The 20,296-nt window shown below is 32.9% G+C and overlaps 1 protein-coding gene across 1 annotated transcript in view; it reads right to left on the reverse strand.

The window, feature by feature from the left end:
• Window positions 1-20,296, reverse strand: part of LOC135957372 (tRNA dimethylallyltransferase) — a 274,347-nt gene that overhangs the window by 194,735 nt on the left and 59,316 nt on the right. The window contains exons 3-4 of the mRNA XM_065508107.1: window positions 15,157-15,378; window positions 14,897-15,021 (exon numbers count right to left, since the gene is read on the reverse strand). Of these exons, the coding sequence (XP_065364179.1) occupies window positions 14,897-15,021; window positions 15,157-15,378 (347 nt within the window). The remainder of the gene's footprint in view (window positions 1-14,896; window positions 15,022-15,156; window positions 15,379-20,296) is intronic.

A 20,296-nucleotide genomic window follows, 5' to 3' on the forward strand; every position in this document is an offset into this window, starting at 1 on the left:
TAACAGCCAAAATAATAAAAATATTGAATATCATGTGTGTATAACAAACAAAGAATGAGAGTGATATTTAAAAGTAAACACAAATTAAACTTGGACAGATTCGTAGAAGATGACTTGAGGAAAGACGTACTTCAAAGTAGGTACAGAGAGGTTTTAATGAAATGGTTTGTTTTAAAGATTTATATGATGATAACAATAGTTTGATTGCAGTACTGTATTCCTGTGCCGAAAGTAAGGGACTGGGATTCAACACGGGGAATTCAGAGTTAGTTCTTTTTACCAGGAGATTCAATATACGAAAGCGGTGAAGTGGATCTAAAACTTTCCTCGTTTTTCTCGATAATAAATTAACTTGGAAGTGGAAGATTCAGGAAAGAGATTCTGCAGGATTTTCATAGGTACGAATTGGAGTAAGGATAGGATAGATATAGTACGAACTCAATAAGGCTCACAGTGGCGCTTTTCTTGCCCTTAAATTTATGTAAACTTCCAAATAAGATACTACGAATGATTACTGCAGCTCCCTGGTATATTAAAAATTCGAATATATAGACAGATATCATTTTAAACTGGTTTTTAAAACGACCACCGCTGAAATGAGCCGAAGTATTGGAAGAAGAATGCTGAATTAAATTAAATGTTGGACAATGTCTAGCATTGACTGGATTTAAGATATGAAGTAATTATTGTTAGTTCAATCCATACACACAGAAAACAGATTGGTTGAAAATCGGTTGTAATTAATAAAATTTAGTTAAGTTAATCAAGATTTTATTGTAATCATTAAATAACTATATATCTAATCGATTTTTTGTGTTTAAAACTGTAAAATCGTTTTTGTAATTGAATTACGGTTGCAATAAGTGTAAAACGTCGGTTTGTGTCTTTACTAATATGATTTTTATTCATTCGGAAAAGACAATCAATATTATTAGGGTTTGTAATCGAAAAATTCGGTTCCGACATATAATAAAATTATTAGTTTTATTGACATTTATGAAAAAATAAAATAAATTGAGAAACAGAAATAATTTATTTGTATACAAATTTTGGGCAGGAAAAATTGAATTATAAACATTAATCAACAAATGTTTATGTAACGGTAGGATAAGTAACATCATAATGAATTTATTTCCCTAAATCTATGTCTGTTTTGGTAATGACTTTTTTATATTCTTTTAGTTCTTTTAATATGAATAAAAATCCTGTAATTGTAAACGAACAATCGTGTAACTGTAAACCAGCGCCTAAACTGAAACCAGAGAATGTATAACATTAGAGAGTTTTCTATTGCAGATCCACTGCAGGTGGTTGTCGGCTATTGAACTGGTTGTGATAAAATCATCGTGTTTATATGAAACTCCTGAAAAAAGCCTGTGATCGTCAAGGCAAGACCAAGTTTCTATCTATGTAATTACATCAATTTGGAATGGAGGATTTAACTCACATCATACATAAAACAATTATAATTTATATGTATATATACAGATGTATCTTTGTTTAACTGTGTGCAAATTAAATAAACTATATTAAAAACAAAATCTAATTATTTTATATTTATATGTACTTTCACTTTAACCGAATTGTATTTGAAAACGGTTACGAGTACCATATATAATCAGTTATTCCAATCGAATTATGAGATAGTACTTGCAACCGACAAAATTCGATTGGCGACAAATTCGGTTGCAACAACGAATCTGTTTTCTCTGTGTAGATGAAGATTCAATTAATAGATTAGTTATTAAAAAAATGGTGCCATTGAAAGCACACCATACTTACTACGATTCTATGAGTTCACTCTAGTGTAACCGATAAATTGGGTGTTTTGGAAGCAACGTTATTCTTCCAGCAATCATGGATTGCACGGGTACACGAGTATATGATTGCCATAAGGTTACAAGAATGGGACGATTGGTTTGTTTCCGAAGACTGTTTAAAGGATTTGCAGTTCACAAATGGATCTAAGATGAAGACAGGTACAGGAGCTGCAATCTTCATGGAGGTGACTGAGACACTAGGCTGTTCAAGGCTTTGAAGCGAAGACAACATCAACGTAGTGGGAGACTATAAGGGAGCCCTTCGTGGACTAATCTTGACTGCACTTACAGCTAAAAGAGATGGGGTAAAACCTCCTAGATGTGGATTATAACCACAAAACCATGGAAATATAGGAAGTTATGTCATGACTCCACCTACCGGAGAATGTCATCCAAATAATCGCTGACGAATCAAGACGAACCGCAATGTGGTATATACAAGGTGGCGCAAAAGAAATCCTCATATCAGAAAATGCTATAAATTTTGCGATTGGCCTCATGCGAAATACACGTTAATAAACAATGTTACGCTACACTGCTCCAGAACGCGGACTATTGCTGACTATTTATTTGACATTAATCATCACCATGAGGATTTTTTCATCAAAAATAATCATGAGTGATGAGGCCCATTTCCATCTTAGCGGGTACGTCAATAAGCAAAATTTACGCTTCTGGGGCACTGAAAATCCGCGTGTAACCCACGAAGAGTCATTACACCCGCTCAAAGTCACTGTATGGTGTGCTGTTTTCGCTGGAGGTGTCATCGGACCTTTTTTCTTCGAAGACGTCGCGGGCCAAACGATTACTGTGAATGGTTAGCACTACAGAGGAATGATCAACGAGTTATTTTTGCCGCAACTTGATGAATTGGGATTGGAAAACATGTGGTTCCAACAGGACGGTGCAACGGCACACAATGCACGTGCCACAACCGATATGCTGAAGGATGCATTTCCCGGGCGCCTAATCTCCCGTTTTGGCGATTTGCACTGGCCAGCAAGATCGCCTGATTTGACCGCTACAAACTTCTTTTTATGGGGCTTTTTGAAGTCACGGGTTTATGTCAACAAGCCTCAGACTCTTGCAGCTCTTAAAGACAATATCCATCAAGAATGTGAGGACCTATCGCCGGAAGTTTTGGAAAATGCCAAAAAAGGGCTCAAATGACAATCAACTATGGCGGCGGCCATTTACATGACATCATATTCTCGACTTGATGTAAAAAAATTAAAAGACCAAATAAAAATAATCCACAAGAAGAATCAAAGTTTTTCATTTTTTTTAATTACAGCCAAAAAACATCGGTTTACTTTTGCGCCACCTTGTACATATGTAGAATTTGACTATTCTGTTTAAAAATTAAACACAAGAGAAGATCTTGATACATCTACTCTACATATTTTGTACAGTTTCCCTGTTCAGTCTGCATAGTCCGTCGTTTACACCTACGTGCCATTTCATATCGTCCCGATGCGTTCAAGCCAAACCTCTTTACAACCACCTTCTGTCTTTGTTCCGTAACCAACATCGATCATACCATCTGCTTACCTTGAGATCCTACATATATTAGGACTAGTATTCATTTGAGACTATCGCTTAGTCTAGCTGATTACCGGAACAATTTCAACATCATGGGATATCGAGCAGGAATTTCTAATATTTACTGATAGCATAGCGGCCGTTAGTATGTGTATCAATTTGAAAAATGTTCATGAATTTCGTGTGTCTCTAGAGGAGATAGTGAGAAATTCATGAGTTATCATTGTTTGGGGTCCTGGACATGGATACATTGAAGGAAACTGCAGAGCTGATGAACTGGTGAAATCTATCATCATTCTAAATTCTAAAGAACTCAGTAATGATTTTGACAGTGTCCCTTGAGAGGTAAACACTTAATTTCATACAAAACTTCTTATAATTTCCAAAGAAAGGGGAGAGAATCCAATTATAAGGAAGAATTTGGCATGATGTGGAGGAGACGACTTGTGAAATATGTCAAGTAACGACGAGGAAGAATAGGAGACAACAGAACATCTGCTCTGTCATTGTCCATCATTGGGGGACTAAGGACGTTGAATATTTGGTAAAAAAATACTTACAAAGATTCTGTCTATAGGGGTAATAGAACCTATCACTGTCTATGATATTGACAGTTCGCTTTTAAGAGGTAATCATATAATTTCATACAAAACTCCATATAATTTCCAAAGAAAGATGGAAGAAAGATGAATAATAGAATGGCTGCAAAACGATGTCACCCAAGAAACCTAGAACGAATTGTGCGTTAGACGTAAGGTTCACAAAAGGATCTACGCTTGGAGCTAAGTGAGATACGTTTCAGGTGACTACCAATTAATACCTAACAAAGGGATGGCTACGGTTCACAGTCCAATAAGAGTTACATAAGTAAGTAGGACAATGGGACTCCGAACTGTGAAAAATGTTATTGTCCAAAACTAGAATGCGATAGAATTAAAAGGCTGGACAGACAATTTTGCAATGGTCTGGGCGACATTACTGGTTGCAGACTGGTTCATTAGAGAAATCAGATAGCTTAATGAAGGGAGAGTGTGAATTGAAGGAACTCTTATTTTCTACTAACAAAACTTTTTAATTATTTCTATCTGTGTATTTATCGTAACTTTTTTCTGAATTAAATTCTTTCTGAAGAAAATCGCAATAGACCCCAGAGGTCTCCCTACATACTTTCTAATAATACCTAACCTTTATATGAACGTATGATATTCCACTGCTCGAATACTCCTTGGCTACGCCCACAAATTTTATTCCGATCGGAACAGCCATTTAAAAAAAAATCGATTCTGCCCCACTGTGCACTGGAGCCTCGTTGCAATATGAGTTTTATTTTTCCACAGGAATTCATCCATTTGTGAATTGCATAACAACCTGTAATGAGTAATGAATTTTCATTTTTAGTCACACTCTTTGTATATAAAATATACACCCTGCTGAAGTATTTATATTCTATCACTTTCAAAGTAGGAAATTAAAAAACAAATTCCACAACTCAATCTAACCTTCTATCCACAATCAGTTTTTATATTTCCAACACAATAATCTGCAAAAGTAGAGATCATCCCGAGTGCTGTTTCAGGAAACATAACCTAAAATTTCTAGCCAAACCTTAAATGTCAAGCTATATTCTAAATTAATCTCTCAGCAAAAATTTCAAACACATCACATTCAAATTATGTTTAACATATTTCTCTTACATTTAGTATTAAATGTTTTCCCAGAAATCAAGTATAAATTGCGGATGTTTTAAGTGGTAAATGTAGATACGCGACATATCTATTCTTTAACCAAAAATTTGTTTGTTCTGCTCAAGTATCTCTACAACAAACAATTCATCTCATTTTAAGAATGTCATATAATAGATTTTGATTTTTGTTTTGTTTGTTTTGCCTCCACAAAAAACAAATTTCTAAGAATTTGTCATTTAAGAAAAATTTATTAAGAGACTAGAGACTATTATTATTATTATTGTTATAGTATTGTGTTTGAAATTTAGAATTGTGATTTTGGCATGGGTTCACTGTTCAATTGGTCCCTTTTTAAATTTTATGAAAATCTTGATAAAAATTAGCACTTGAAGAAATTTATTTATGGTGAAATTATTTCCCTATTTCTTTAAATTTGTTTTAATGTTTGTCTGTCCAGCTGTCTGTATGTATTAAAATTGTTCTTGCTGTGTTTTTATTTAATAAATTTTCACTTGGTTGCATTTCTTATGGTTGCCTAGTTTTTGCTTCTTCATTTTTATTATTTTTTTTTTTTAATTTAAAAGTAACATTTTATTATTTGAAAAAAAAAATATGTATGTTGTTTAATGCCTTGAAAGCGGTGTTGATTTATGATTATTTTTTTCTCCTTCTTTAATCCGCTTCCAATTAATAAGCATTTGTTAAATAAATAAAAAAAACAAAACTAAAATAATATTAAAGGGGGGATACTCTTTTGTCTTGGCAATCGACCGACTAGACAAATACTATGCCGGCTAGTAGGAAATATGCACTTTAATTGGCATTTAAGCAGGAAGTACTTTAGGGCTGCACATATGATTTGTCATCGTGTGTTAAATGTATCAATTTAATTTTATGTAAAATGTGTTTAAGCTTCAAAAAAAGGGGTAAGTGTTTATGGATCATAAAAAGGATCAGTTGGTAACAGTTGAAGACACAACTAGAGTTTAATGGCCTAAAAACTGTGGATTTAAATATTAATAAAATGAAGAAGAAATTTGTCTTCATCTAAAACTCAAAACTGTCTCCTGATGCTTGAGGTGGAGATAATTGTCCCCCACTTACTATTATCACTCATTTTTGCACTTTAAATTTATAATAATAAACTTAATAATTTAGGTTTAAGATGTGTTTAACATTTTCAGTCTCATTCTGAATAATCAACAATTTTTTATAGGATTGAAGGAGAGAAAATCCATTAACACCATCTGGTAATTCATGTAATTAAAAATATATGATTTAATTTAACAATTACATTTAAAAGTACTTACATTATTTTATTAAGTAATAAACAAATATATACTAGTAAAGAGCTATTCTCATACAACTAACCACAAAAAAGTATCCATAGATTAAAAAATCGTGAAATGTGCAATAAACAATTCAAGAACTTCAAAAGAGAGAGAGAATTTCTACGAATATTGTCTGAGAGACTGTCAAATTTAACATTTTGTATGAGGACAAGGGGCCTTGTATGGGGACTAGGTATAAATGTTGCCCGATTTTCGCCATACATAACAGTATCATTTCAAAGTACAAAATTTTATGAGGATTTGCGCATTCCGGAGGGACATTTGCATGGGGGCTAGGTGAAATCATGGACCGATATTGGCCATTTTCAATACCAATCTAACATTATCAACAGAGAGTATTGTGGAAAATTAAAAAAAAAATTTTTTATTTTTTTCCGAAATCAAAAAGTTTTTTGACTTTTTTCCTCTCAAAAGAAAGCTTAGATATTTTCAGACCTTTTTGAGCGCTTAGTAAGATGCGAGTCTATTAAAATATATGTTTTGTAACTCAAAATATACAATTTTTGAAAATTTTTGCAAAAACTTTGTTGACTTTTTTTTCAAAATTTTTAATTTTTTTAATGTTTTTTGTGCTCAAAAGAAAGCTTAGGTCTTTTCCTTGAAGACCTTTTTAGACGCTAAGTGGGATGTGGGTGGGAAATCTATCAAAATAACTTTTTTCCAAAATGTGCCCATTTTTTATTTTTTTTTTACTCAAAAGTAAGCTTAGGTCCTTTACTTTTAGAGGTTTTTGGTCTCTTAGTGGGATGCGTCTGGAATATATAAGAAAATAAATGTTTTGTAACTTAAGACATACAATTTTCGGCCCCATTTTTTAAAAAAAAACTAGATTTTGCCCAAAAAAAAGTGAAACATTATATGACGAGTGGTGTGGTCTTATGAAAACGGGGTCCCTTCGACTCTACTTGCTTGTTCGCACGAAGTGAACTACCACGTAAACCAACCAACCAACCATATGAACTTTCCAATCTTTCTGGCAAAATATGGATTCCGAGGCAAAAGAACTGCTCATATTTTGAGGACAAGAACGAATCAGGTTACTCTGTTTTAACCCTCTAATGCCTCAAGGCACTCATAGCAAAATGCCAATAAATGCAAATATAACTGATATTTAATTTCAAAAACTTTGAAAGCTTTTTAAAATAATTTAAGTGTGTTTTTTAGCAACTGTTACATGAGTTTTTGCATTTATTGATATTTTTGCGATGAGTGACTTGGGTATGCTTGGGCAATAGAGGGTTAAGGTGAAGTGTATCCCAGAGAGAGCGTTCATGATCGATCGAAACAAATAGCAGTCAGACGGGGCAGGATCTGGACTATAAAGCGGGTGAGGCAAAACTTCCCAACCACTTCATTCTAAATAGTTTTTAACATGTATTACATAATGTGGCCGAGCGTTGTCACGATGGAATATTACTGTTTCATGTCTGGACATTTTTTGGTAAATGAGCATTAACTTAGCGCCATGGATATTTAGCTTTGGTGTCGATTCGGCTGGTTTGCGGGCGAACAACCTGTTACGCATCGGGTTATCGTAATGGATCCATTTTTCATCCATATTTTCTTTTATAGCGTTCCAATATATTCGTATGGTATCCAATTTCCTGCTTTTAAATGAATTCTGCTGAAACCTTTTTAAATTGCTGCTTGAGTAATTTCCAATTAATTTGCAAGCATTAGTTGAGTTTGACACCAATCTGCACGGAGTAATGCCTCGAATTCTTGATCTTCAAGTTTTTTTTGGTCTGGGCGATCTTTGTCTTCCATGTCAAAATCATCACTTCTGGTGGTACCTAAATTTTTCAGATATTTATGGTCTTTAAAGTGATTTTGGGAAGTGGGACTTATATGGGAGCTATAGTCAGTTAAGGATCGATCCGCACAAAATTAAATGTGACCTCTTTTAATAAAAAACGTTTTTGTGGAGACATTTGAGTGGATACTAAGATATTGGATATTGTATTACTACTCCCAAAATTTGATTAAAGTATATTTAAAATATTTATTTCATAAAATTTTTTAGAAATTCATTGATAAATGTTCAATTTTTAACCATAATTGGAATTCATAATTGGATTTCAATCATGCTTATTTCCTCGACCCTAGAAATGACATCATACTGAATTCTCATGCTCAAAAGATCAAGAACTTTTGATGACATGACTCAAACATATATATAAAACACTACGATCTTATGAATAATAAAATTGTATAATCACCCCATTCAAAAGATCACGATAAAGTACGTCATTCCCATTTCGCCTCATAGCCCCAAGCTTTGTCTATAATAGAATGAATACGAAGGCGGTGGTGATCCTGCCATCTGAATAAGTATTAAATGCGTTTAAAGTTTAGCATAGAAAATCGTTAAGAAAAATTAATCTTTAACTTACTTCATCAGATACATGAATTGTATAGTAAGATCTTGGAGAAAGTCGAGAAAATTTATTCTCAACACCATCGACGCAAGAATACAACAAACCAAAATCTTTCTTCAAAATGGTAGATGGAACTGCTCCATCTTCTTGATAGGAATTCAAGTAGAGCATCTCCTACGAAAACCATATTGGCATTCACTTTTTAATTTGTACTATTAATCAAGTCAACTCTAAATATGTTTACAAAGTGCAAAACAAATTGGTTCCAAATCGATTGAATTCAAATCATACCTGGTCCTATGCAGTACAAGTTAAAGATGTCCGATCTATTAGAATCTTATCCAATTATGAAATAAACAAATATTGTGTTGAATTATAAAACAAGTATATATTTTGTTCAACCTAATTTTATACAGCAGAAATTAGTAGAATAAAATAAATGATTTAATGGGATTGCGAAGATCAGTAGCTTGAAATTATTTTCATTCTCTAGAACATTTCATTACCGTTAAAAAGAAACAACGAAAGTTCTTGGATGAATCAAAACATCAATTTATTTTGTTGCTCTGATGACTTTTCTTAGTCGTTGCTGGTATATTTTCTATTAAATAATACTCGTAAACTGGACTTTGGTTTTGGACCGCCACAATTGTTAAAACTCATATAAAACATTTTATTTTTTGATTGTATAAATACAATTCATTTGCTAACTAATAGTGATGGTTTTAGGTTTGCATTTTTTTATATATATTAAAACCTCAACTTTTTAAGCAATACAAGAAGTTTGTTGCAATTTATTCGTATTCGTACGTGTTGTATATATTTATTAATAAAAGAAAAAAACTTTTCATTTTATATATATTGTACAATATATTATTTGTGGTTTAGATGAGGCTGGTGATTCTAGTTAATTATTAATATTTTGCTAGTACTTTAACATTATTTTTTTTTTGCTGGATTTAATTGTCTGACCCCTTATTCTGTGATCCCCTACAATTTCTGATCATACATTAATTATATTTGCAACGTCGAGTCGTCTATTCGTTCCAGCAACAAAAATAACAGCTACAACAAGAACAACAACAGCCAGCAAGCAGCAAAAAACATCTTAAAATATGTAATGTGAAGATGATGATGATGATGGCGATGGTGATGGTGATAATCAGTCGTGCAAAAAGTTCTGACACGCCATTCTATAACAATTTCATACCATTCCAACTTGCCACTTGGTTGTCAGAGTCTGATTGCATAAAGTGGATCCAACTAACCAACAAACACTCTTTTGAGTTTAGTTTAAATTCTACTTATGTTGCCTATTGTTGCCTTTGATTAAAATATATGTATAAAAAATATTAATTTATATTTCTTATAATTTCTTCAATGTTTGTAACTAAACTGAATTTATTTGTAAAATTTATTGTTCTTATCTGAATTGTTACAAAGCAGGAAATATAAGAAGAAACACAAAAAAAAAACGGAAAGATACGGAAGTTTGATTGCAATTATGCTCTTCTAGTTGTATCATGTCATCCTGACATATTTAAGTATTTTTCTCCCCCTGTCTATTACAGAAACCAGACGTAATTCAATCGTGAGTGACCATTTACCTTTGATTAAGTGGTTTAAAAGATGCCTGTCTGCTTTTTTCAATGTTGAGGTAAGTAAACTGAAGCAGGCTTTTAATGTTAGTTTTTAAAATAGAAAAAGTCTGCAGATCTGGGTACATGTGTCAGAATTAAGTAAGACTGATTGCATATAAAACAATTTGAGATACCAAAAGACAAGTCTCAATTCAGGACTAAGATTTCTTAGTAAAGCTTTAGAGAATGTAAATCCTGCACAAAACCCACTGGCTAAAAATAGATTGTATCTACGAAAAAAACTTTTGTTATTAACTGACTAATAACTGCATGATGCAGGGGAAATACTTAAAATTTCATAATTATATGCTATAGCACGGAACTATTTGAAAATATTTTTCTGAAAACAAACTCGATTTATTCCTTAGCAACCAGCAAATCGATCTGATGCTGATATCCGAAACACATTTCACGTCTAGAAGTTTATTAAGATATTAATGACTCCAGAGGCAAAGCATGTGGACTAGGGAGGCCCCAGTTTGGTGAACATTGGAAAAAAATCATCCTGAAAAAATATTAGGTAAATGGGTTGGCGTTAAGCCGTCTGAAGTTTTGAGATGCATTTACAAGGGGAAAAAATGCAATTTTTTCAGTTTTTGTAACAATTTTGCCATTAAAAAATTACTTTTGCTTTTTAATTTAAAAGAATAGAAATGTGTACGTAATTGTCTAATGAGACATAATAAGCAGAAATTGGTAAAAAAAAAAATGTTAAAGTTATTAAAAATTCCCCAGGCCATTACCGCGTCTCAGGCCACTAGAACATATAAATTAACATATCTTGAGAAATATTAAAATAAAAGCTAATTTTTATTTAAAATATATCCATATTTAATTGTATATGAGTTTTTGTCTTTGTAGGATACCGTTAACCTATTCGCAGGTATGACCAAAAAAATATTTTTTTTCAAATCTCCATTTTAAAAATTTTTTTAAAAAAATTTCAGAATTTTTTGATCATCTCATTGCTGTTTATTAAAAATATAATAGGGAATAAAAATATTAAAAAAAAATTTAAATATCTTCTAGAGTTTTTCCGTACCTGCGATTTAAATTTTGAAATTTTCGAGAAAAACTATTTTTTTGGCCATATTTTGGCGAATGAGCTCAATTTCCTTACTGTTATGAATTTGAAATAAAACCTGTTCAGAATATTATATTCTAGGTAATTTTAAATATAGTCTGATAAATGGAAAACGTTAAACCGTAAATCGTGAGGGTCAAATGTCAAATTTTTCAATATTTGGAATTTCTAATTTAAAGATAGCGAAATGTTAATTGTTTTTGACCGATTTTGACGAAACTTAAGAAAAATATAACATGAAGCCTAATATTTATAATAACAGCACAAAAATGAAAATTAACCCTTAATGGCACTGGGGGTTAAAATGACACACAAATTTTAAAACCACGAAAAATACAGTCAATATGAATGGTGCAGAATTCGAATGAAGAACAGAATAATTTGAAGACACTGCCTTGCAATTGCTCTGATTAAATCGAAAGTAAAATATTATATCAGAACTCCAGAAAATATTGATCTCTCTCTCTTTTATCAATTTCTTTCACTAGATATCGAGACATTCTAACCTGGAGCCAGGGTACCGGATCATGCTAACATACAATAATGATACTGATGGTCCGATTTTCGTCAGCAGGACTACGATTTCCCTCATTCGAGATCGGTTTGGCTTTCAATAGATCGGTTCTGGTAACTTTGATGCCCATATGAGGAGATTAAATATTCCTTTAATGATTTCTGAAGAAATTGTCATGAGGTGGACCAGACCTTTGCTCTGCTTTAAGTTATGACTTTGGGTAGTAGTTAGTTCTGGACGAATTTACGTATTCGACAGATGAAAATCAAGATTGGAGGACCGACACATAATCCTTATCAGATATAACAACCAGTGAACCTATCACTGGCTGGCTACTTTCACTGCTAATCTAACCTAAAAGAAAACTGATGTATTCCGAATCAACAATTTGTATTGATAAGGAAATACGGCAATATCGACCAAACACATAGAATAGCTGTAAGAAAAATTTTCGAAGGAAAAATAAATTGTTAAGCTCTCTTTGTCGACATTTCCTAAGCGTTTGTTAAAGTTTGGTACGAAAACAAAGTTGTTTTTGGCTTCGAAAATATCGAATTTTGTACCAACAAAGCGTCATATGCTGGAAGTTTTTCTTTAATTTGAAAAAAAAGTGCCGCTGAAGCACACCGATTGCTCTCCAAAGCTTATGGTGAATGAGTTCCATCGGTTTCAATGTACGAGAGAGGGCTTGTGCGGTTCAGAAGTGGTGATTTTGACACGGAAGCCAAACATAGCCATAAAAATTTGAAGACCAAGAATTGGAGGCATTGAAGATTGTCAAACTCAACAAGAGCTTGCAAAATCATTGGGAGCTACTCAGGAATTGATACGAATTGATGCCGAGAGGCCTTGAAAAACGATTTTACATGTCAGAAATGCAGTTTGAACGCTATAAAAGAAAATCATTTTTGCACCGAATCATTAATTGCAATGAAAACTTACAATAACCCTAAGACAAGGGATCATATGTGAAGCCCGGCCAACCAGCCGAATCGTCACCAAAACCAAATAACCATATCGCTAAGGTCTGCATTTGATGGGACCTAAAGGGTCTTATTTATTATGACCTACTGAAATCTGGTCAGAGTATCACAGGGAACCTGCACCAAACGCAACTTATTCGTTTGAAGCGAGAATTTGCCTAAAAACAACCAGAATATGTGACCAGACATGAAATCATAATATTCAATCTGGAGAACGCATGGCCATATGTCTCAATACCTCTTAAAAACTATTTAGAAAGAAGTGGTTGGGAATTTTTTCCTCGCCCACTTCCAGACATTGCCACGTCCGAGTGCCATTTATTTCGATCGATGCAGAACGCTCTCTGGAATATGCTTCGTTCTTGTCCTCAAAATATGAGCAATTCAGTTCTGGAAGCCAAGTTGAAATGTTTACACCCGAAACAATTGAAAACAAGTAAGAAAGTATGGTCGGTCAAGCCCGACCATATAATACCCTACACGAAGTAAATGAGTAAAAGTATTTTTCTTTTAAAATTTCGATAATTTATATTTTTGAGTGATTTTCGGAAAAGGACATTATATGGGAGCTATGACCAATTATGGACCGATCATCATGAAATTAGGTATATTAAAGTTAACTATGTTGAAGTTTGTGTGTATACCAACATTTTTAAGCGATTTATGCACGTTAAAGTGATTTTCGGAAGAGGGTATATATGAGAGCTATGACTAATTATGGACCGATCGTAACAAAATTTGGTGGCATGAATTTTGTGTGTATAAAACTTATTTGGAGCCGAATTTGTGGAGATACATAAAATACATAAATTAAACATTTATTACCGATAAAGTCCAATTTCGAGAGGACATTTGTATGGGGGCTAGGTGAAATAATGGACATATTTCAGTCAGTTTCAATAGGCTTCGTCCTTGGGCCGAAAAAATTATATGTACCAAATTTTATCGAAATATCTTCAAAATTGCGACCTGTACTCTCCGCACAAGGTTTACATGGACAGCCAGCCAACCAGCCAGCCAGGCTCACAATCGGGTAGACATGTTGAGTTTCCATGGCAAAAATTCATGAGTTAGGCTACGAAATGTTCCGCACTACTCTCCCGATATAGCCAGCAGTGACTATTTATTGTTTCCAAACCTGAAGAAATGTGTCGGCGGAAAGAGATTTGATTCCAACGATGAAATCATCTTACAAAAAATAACTATTTTGATAACCTCGGCAAATCTTATTATTTGGAAGTGATAAAATAATTGGAGAAACGTTGGTATAAAGCTCAAAGGAAACTATGTTGAAAAAAAATATTTTTTATCCAAAAAAGGCTAATAGCGAATATAAAATTTAGTGTTGCATTGGCAATTTTCGACATAATTTGCTTCAAATCAGGTAAAATGTATGGAATATCAAGTAGCTCTCGATTTAAGCAATCTAGTACTCTTATGATGATTTCGTTTAGTTGGGATTCAATTAGGAAATGTATGAGAAAGTCGCGGCCACTAAATGGATCTGTATGTGGTCTAAGCAGTCACATAAAATTGCTAACTAGATGCTAGAACCAGTTACTTGACGAAATTTGTATCGCTTCTTATTAAGTTACTCTATCAAAAATCATTGTGGAACACTGATGCCACCAATAAACAAAAATTATAAAGCAACGTAACAGACAATTACACAAATATGCCAATAAGCTAAATTCGAACTATTTACAATAACATTATGACGGTGGCAAATATTTGTTTAAAATTTTCCAGGTGTAAAAAGCACAATCTCCAGGGAATGCAATGCCTACAATAAATACAGCAAACAACTAAGAGTTTTTTCAGATTTACTTAAAGACATTTATAGAATTTTGAAATGAAAAAATGTATAAAGAGTACTAGGAAAAAAAGCTTGTACTCACCTCATTATTTTACGTTTATTATTTGGATGTATACGATTTGCTGTTTCTGGATCAATATTCCTTAAATGGTTATGCAACAATTCCGAAGACATTGTTAACATTGTTGCAGCAGGTATAAATGACGACTAAAAGATATAATAAGAAATATTTGTTAAACAAAAACATGACAAAAGAAAAGAATACTTTTACTGTTTTTGTAAGGCCATAAAAACTAAATGAAAAAAAAGAGTTTTAACTAAAATTTAAAAAGGTATACATACATTTTCCACATTCCCAGACACTGTGGCAACAATGTCATCATGATCGTCACTTGTGATATCGGCGTCTGTTGCCACAGAAGTTGCTGGTGGCAAGCTACACAAGTCTTCAATACTTGAAGACTCTGTGGGACTTACCAATATGTCCCACAGCAAAGATTCTATATAATAGTTGGTGCCACCCACCACTATGGGTGTTGTGGATTTAGCTAAAAGTTGTTCTATCTAAAAATTTATTTCAAGTTAAGGTTTCTTGGCCATTTTAGTAAGACAAATATTTAGTACAATTTGTTTGGTATTTAGTTAATTATTTAAATTTTGTTTAATGTTAAGTGTGTAATTTGAAATTTCTAACACGTTTTTAAAGGTTGTATTGGAACACAGGAAGTTTTAAAATTTTTCTTTTTGGTTTTTTGGTCATTCAAATGACCAGCCAGCCACCAGTTAGAGTAATTTATGAGTCGGTTATTTAATTAATATACAGGGCACGTTTTTAGGCATATATTTCTTCTTTTTTTAAAAAAAAAAAAATATGTTGTTCATGTAAAACATATTTAATATTTGTTAACAAAAGAAAAAAAAACGAATTTAATATTAATAATTTGAATATGAATGAATTGAAAATTAATTCATTTGTTACTTAGAATAGAAAATGAGCTCAAACGGATCATTAGTATGAAAATAAATTACAAATTCGAAATGTAGAACAACCTGTTAGGAATAGACAATTATTGAGAGAAATAAAAATTTGAAAAAAAAATACAAATACTTAAAACATAAAAACATCTAAAACAAAAAATTAAGCCCTATTAGCCAGCTTAATTATACATTATAGTATTTGCAACATAATTTGAATTCAAAAATTCCTATTCCCGAAAAAAATAAGATTTCCTTATTACTCTTTTATTCTAATTTTCCTAACATTCATAAGAGTTCTGAAAAATCTAAATTGCCTCTATCAAAAATGGGTTAATTGTATATTCCTCCAATGAAATCGAAATTTTTTTTTCACAAAATTACATTAAACATCACGCACATTATAAATAATTTATCAATCAATACCCAAACACTAAACCACCATCATCATGATGGAATCAATCAAATTAAATATTTCAACCAGGTTTTGTGTCTAATTCAAACAAGACAAGCTACAGCTAAAAATAAATAAAAAAAACCCTTCAAATCAACGCAGCGCTCGCTCTGCTCAATTAAAACTCAGTCAAAATTTTCAAAATGAGACGATCGAACAAACCTAAAAAAAATGCGTACACTTATTTATTTTAGCATAATTTTCCATATTTAATAGTTAATCGAACGAAAAAAAATGTATGTATTTTTGTATATAAATTTCTTAATTAAAGTTTAAGTTTTTTATTTTTTTGGGTTATTTCGTTTGAGTATTCAATTAATTTTCTTATAATTTATTTACAAAATCTATTTGGACAATTAAGTATACAAGACGACAAGTATTTATTTATAAATGTGGAGGCCTATATAGTCATTTAGTTTATTTAACACAAACACCATACGTTTACTTTAAACTACAGCCAGGGGCAAACACACAGCACATAACAACAAATATGGAGTCAATACGGAACCGATTACTTTAAATATTAAGCTCTCGTTAAATAAGATTTTCAATTATTTAAATAAAATTTAGCAACTTGATTTTGAAGTTTGCTTGTTGGTTATATGAATGGCGTGAAGAATTTTACAGATTTTGGTTTTAACCTTGAATTGAAAAATAGTGATGATCTGTCTTGAAGAACCAAATATAAGGATTCACAAAACCCTATATATCCTCAATAAGAGTTTTTCCGCCATAGTTCACTAATAGACATTTCATATCAAAGGTATTCCAATAGGGACTTCCGAACTTTGGTAGTTGATAGCGGCCATATTGTTGAAGCTACATCTGTCGAATTGACCGTCATTTATGCAGTTTTTATACCCTTCACCTTCGTGAGAAGAGTATATATAAGTTTTTCATTCCGTTTGTAATTTCCACTATATAATTTTCCAACCCTATAAAGTATATATATTCTGGATCCTTATAGATAGTCGATTTTCTGAAGACCCCAGATATCTTCGGGATCCAAATCTTCAATAATTTTGTCAGACATGCTTTCGAGAAGTTTCCTATTTAAAATCAGCAAAATCGGTCCACAAATGGCTGAGATATGAGGAAAAACTAGGACAACCTCGATTTTTTGCCTATTTTTCACCTATATCTGGATTATTAAGTCATTAATGTAGACAATATGGATATCTAATGATAGATATTTCAAAGGCCTTTGCAACGAAGTATATAAGACCATAGTAAGTTGGACCTACAGTGGGTCAAAATCTGAAAAAATATTTTTTAACCCGAATTTTTTTTCACCAAAAGAAAATTAAAAAAAAAAAAATTTTAAAATTTAAAGAAAAAAAATTTAAAATAACAATTTGAAAAAAAAATTAAAAAAACAACTTTAGAAAAAAAATTAATTTTGTTTACCTAAAAATATTTAAAATTTGTATTTTGAAGTATAATTTGGTGAAGGGTATATAAGATTCGGCACAGCTGAATATAGCTCTATTACTTTTTTTTTCCGAATTACTATGAATGGATATAGCGTGCAAATGATGAAATTGTTTTATCAAAATGGGAGTTCTGTTCCGGCAAAGTTCCGCGCGCTTCGCTCATTTAACGGTGAGGCCTATTTCTGGATGAATATGTACGTCAACAAACAAAAATGTCGAATTTGGGACGATACTAATCCACATAAGATCCTAAAGCGTCCAATGCAACCTGAAAATATTACTGTTTGGCGTGGATTTTGCGCTGTAGCGTCATTGATCATTATTTCTGTGAAAGAGAACGATGATCAGGCCATCACCATCCACGTCGATCGATATTGGTCGATGATTAACCTTCTTTTGGCATGAATTGGATGATATCGACACCAACGACATGTGGTTTCAACAGGACGACTCGTGTTAGACTTTTCCTTGTGGAGTTTTCTTAAGTTGCAGCTCTATGCGAATAATCCACAAACCACAGCAGCCCTCAAAGCCAACATAACCCATGACATCGGTCAGATTTAGTCTAACTTATGCACCAGATTCATGGAAAATTGCGTTCTGCCTTATAATGCGAATGAAGTGGAGATTTTGTTTGATCTCATGGTTAAGAGCTATAGTCGCGCACTGCTTATGCTAGAATTTACAGAAATTTTAAAGTGTTTTTTTTTTCAAATTGATCTACTCAAAGAAGAACTTAATTCTTCACGATGTAAGCGAGATGGCTGCAAATGGAGTCTTTATCGAACTTGATGCGGAAGGCAGCATTAAGTATGAATCTGTGGTATACGAGTACCTTGGATAAATGAATATATACAGAGAAAACAGATTCGTGATAGCAACCGAATTTGTTGCCAACCGAATGATTCAACCGTTTGTGGCTACAAAATTTTAAAAGAGGTAACAAAAGCTTGGTTGCTTTAACCGAAATTCTTCTTTGTCAACTGCCTTTCTGTTGATAGAACCGAAAAATTCTATGTCTGCAACCGAATCATTCGATTGACAACAAATTCGGTTGCTATCAAGTATCTATTTTCTCTGTGTACTAGTAATTCCAAAGAAGGAGAAACATAATCCCTCTAAAACAGAAGGGAACAATTCATCTAAAAGTATGAAGGTGCTCGAAAATATTAAGATACAAATAGTCACAGTTTGCGTCCAATATTTCGAAGCAGAGACGCGGGAGAAAAAGAACTTTAAATATAATTGATCTGCGACAGATGAGAATAGATCACCTAAAGGAGATATATCAAAAATCACTAGAATAGTTTTCAACGCAATAGAAAATATCGATGTGTATAATAACTAGGATATTTATATCATGGCTGTGGAAACAGTGGAAGTTGTTAAAGATAATAAGAGCGGCATGTGTTTAACACGCCCGGGTGCATTTATGCTCCAGAATACAGATTTAAAGTTATTTTTTGGATAATGATACCAATGCACAGTTGGCTCGCTATGCGTAAACAGTTGAATGCAGTTCAGCAGTTTAGTAAATAATTTTAAACATTCTTCCTTTCTTTCAAAATCCAAAACTAATGATTATCTGCTGCGGAAACAGTAAAAACCTTAGCAAACGGAGATGATACAAGGTTCTTATATTTTCACTGCCTGGCTTGTATGAAGTGGAACATGCATCTGACCATTTGTCCAAGTAAAAAGGCCTTATGGTGGTTTATTCCATACTTATGTAAATTGCACTCCTTTGGATCAGTGCTCTTCTGGAAGCCACCCTCTGTAAATCGTTTTAGAGAGTCTTAAGGACTTTGGCACTTAAGATTGCACTATAAACTTATATTTTTTATGATCAAAGGACAAGGAAATTGCTCTCAATTATGCCATATGCGACTATGCTTGACAGTCTGGGAGAAATCGCAGACAATATGGATTATTGCACTCCCAAAACTTTTATCGACAAAGACTTCTCTGTGCTGATCGCAAATGGACAAAACAAACCATTCAGGAGAGTTAATTTGAGGTCTTAAAAGACGAAGGAGGGTATGGGTGGGGTTTTAATATTCCACATGGTTAATGTGTCTTTCAGACTTCTAGACCAATGCAGTGTTTTATATACTGAGATTTTGCGCCGTGAGTTGGTTCAGTTTTTTATGGGATATACGGAGTTTAGATTCGAATATATGAGAGCCCAGAAATGGACTCTACTGGATACCTGGTCACCGATGTGTATCAGGCTATCATGTCATTTATATACTGGCAAGTAGGCGAGCTTCGCTCTTAGAAATGGAATTTTACAGATTTTTCATTGGGGTAAGCGTATAACAGGTGAAGCTATATGACTAAACATGGCTTTATAAAGCTGTGCACAATCTTTGCACATGAGTATCTAGGACCAACCACAAAGGGGATGGTCCATGTAGGGTTCCTAATCTATGGAATTCCCGGGAACACTTTTTTTATATTGACTATTGACATTCTAGACATTAAAACTTCAAAGGATATTAATATTTAGAGGAAATAATAACGGCTGTGCCGAATCTTGTCTACCCACCATCAATTCCCGGGAATAAACAGAATTTTTTAATATTTCCCGGGAACGGAAAAAGTCCTGGAAACTAGGATA

Source organism: Calliphora vicina, chromosome 4, assembly GCF_958450345.1.
Source record: "Calliphora vicina chromosome 4, idCalVici1.1, whole genome shotgun sequence".
Lineage (NCBI taxonomy): Eukaryota > Metazoa > Arthropoda > Insecta > Diptera > Calliphoridae > Calliphora > Calliphora vicina.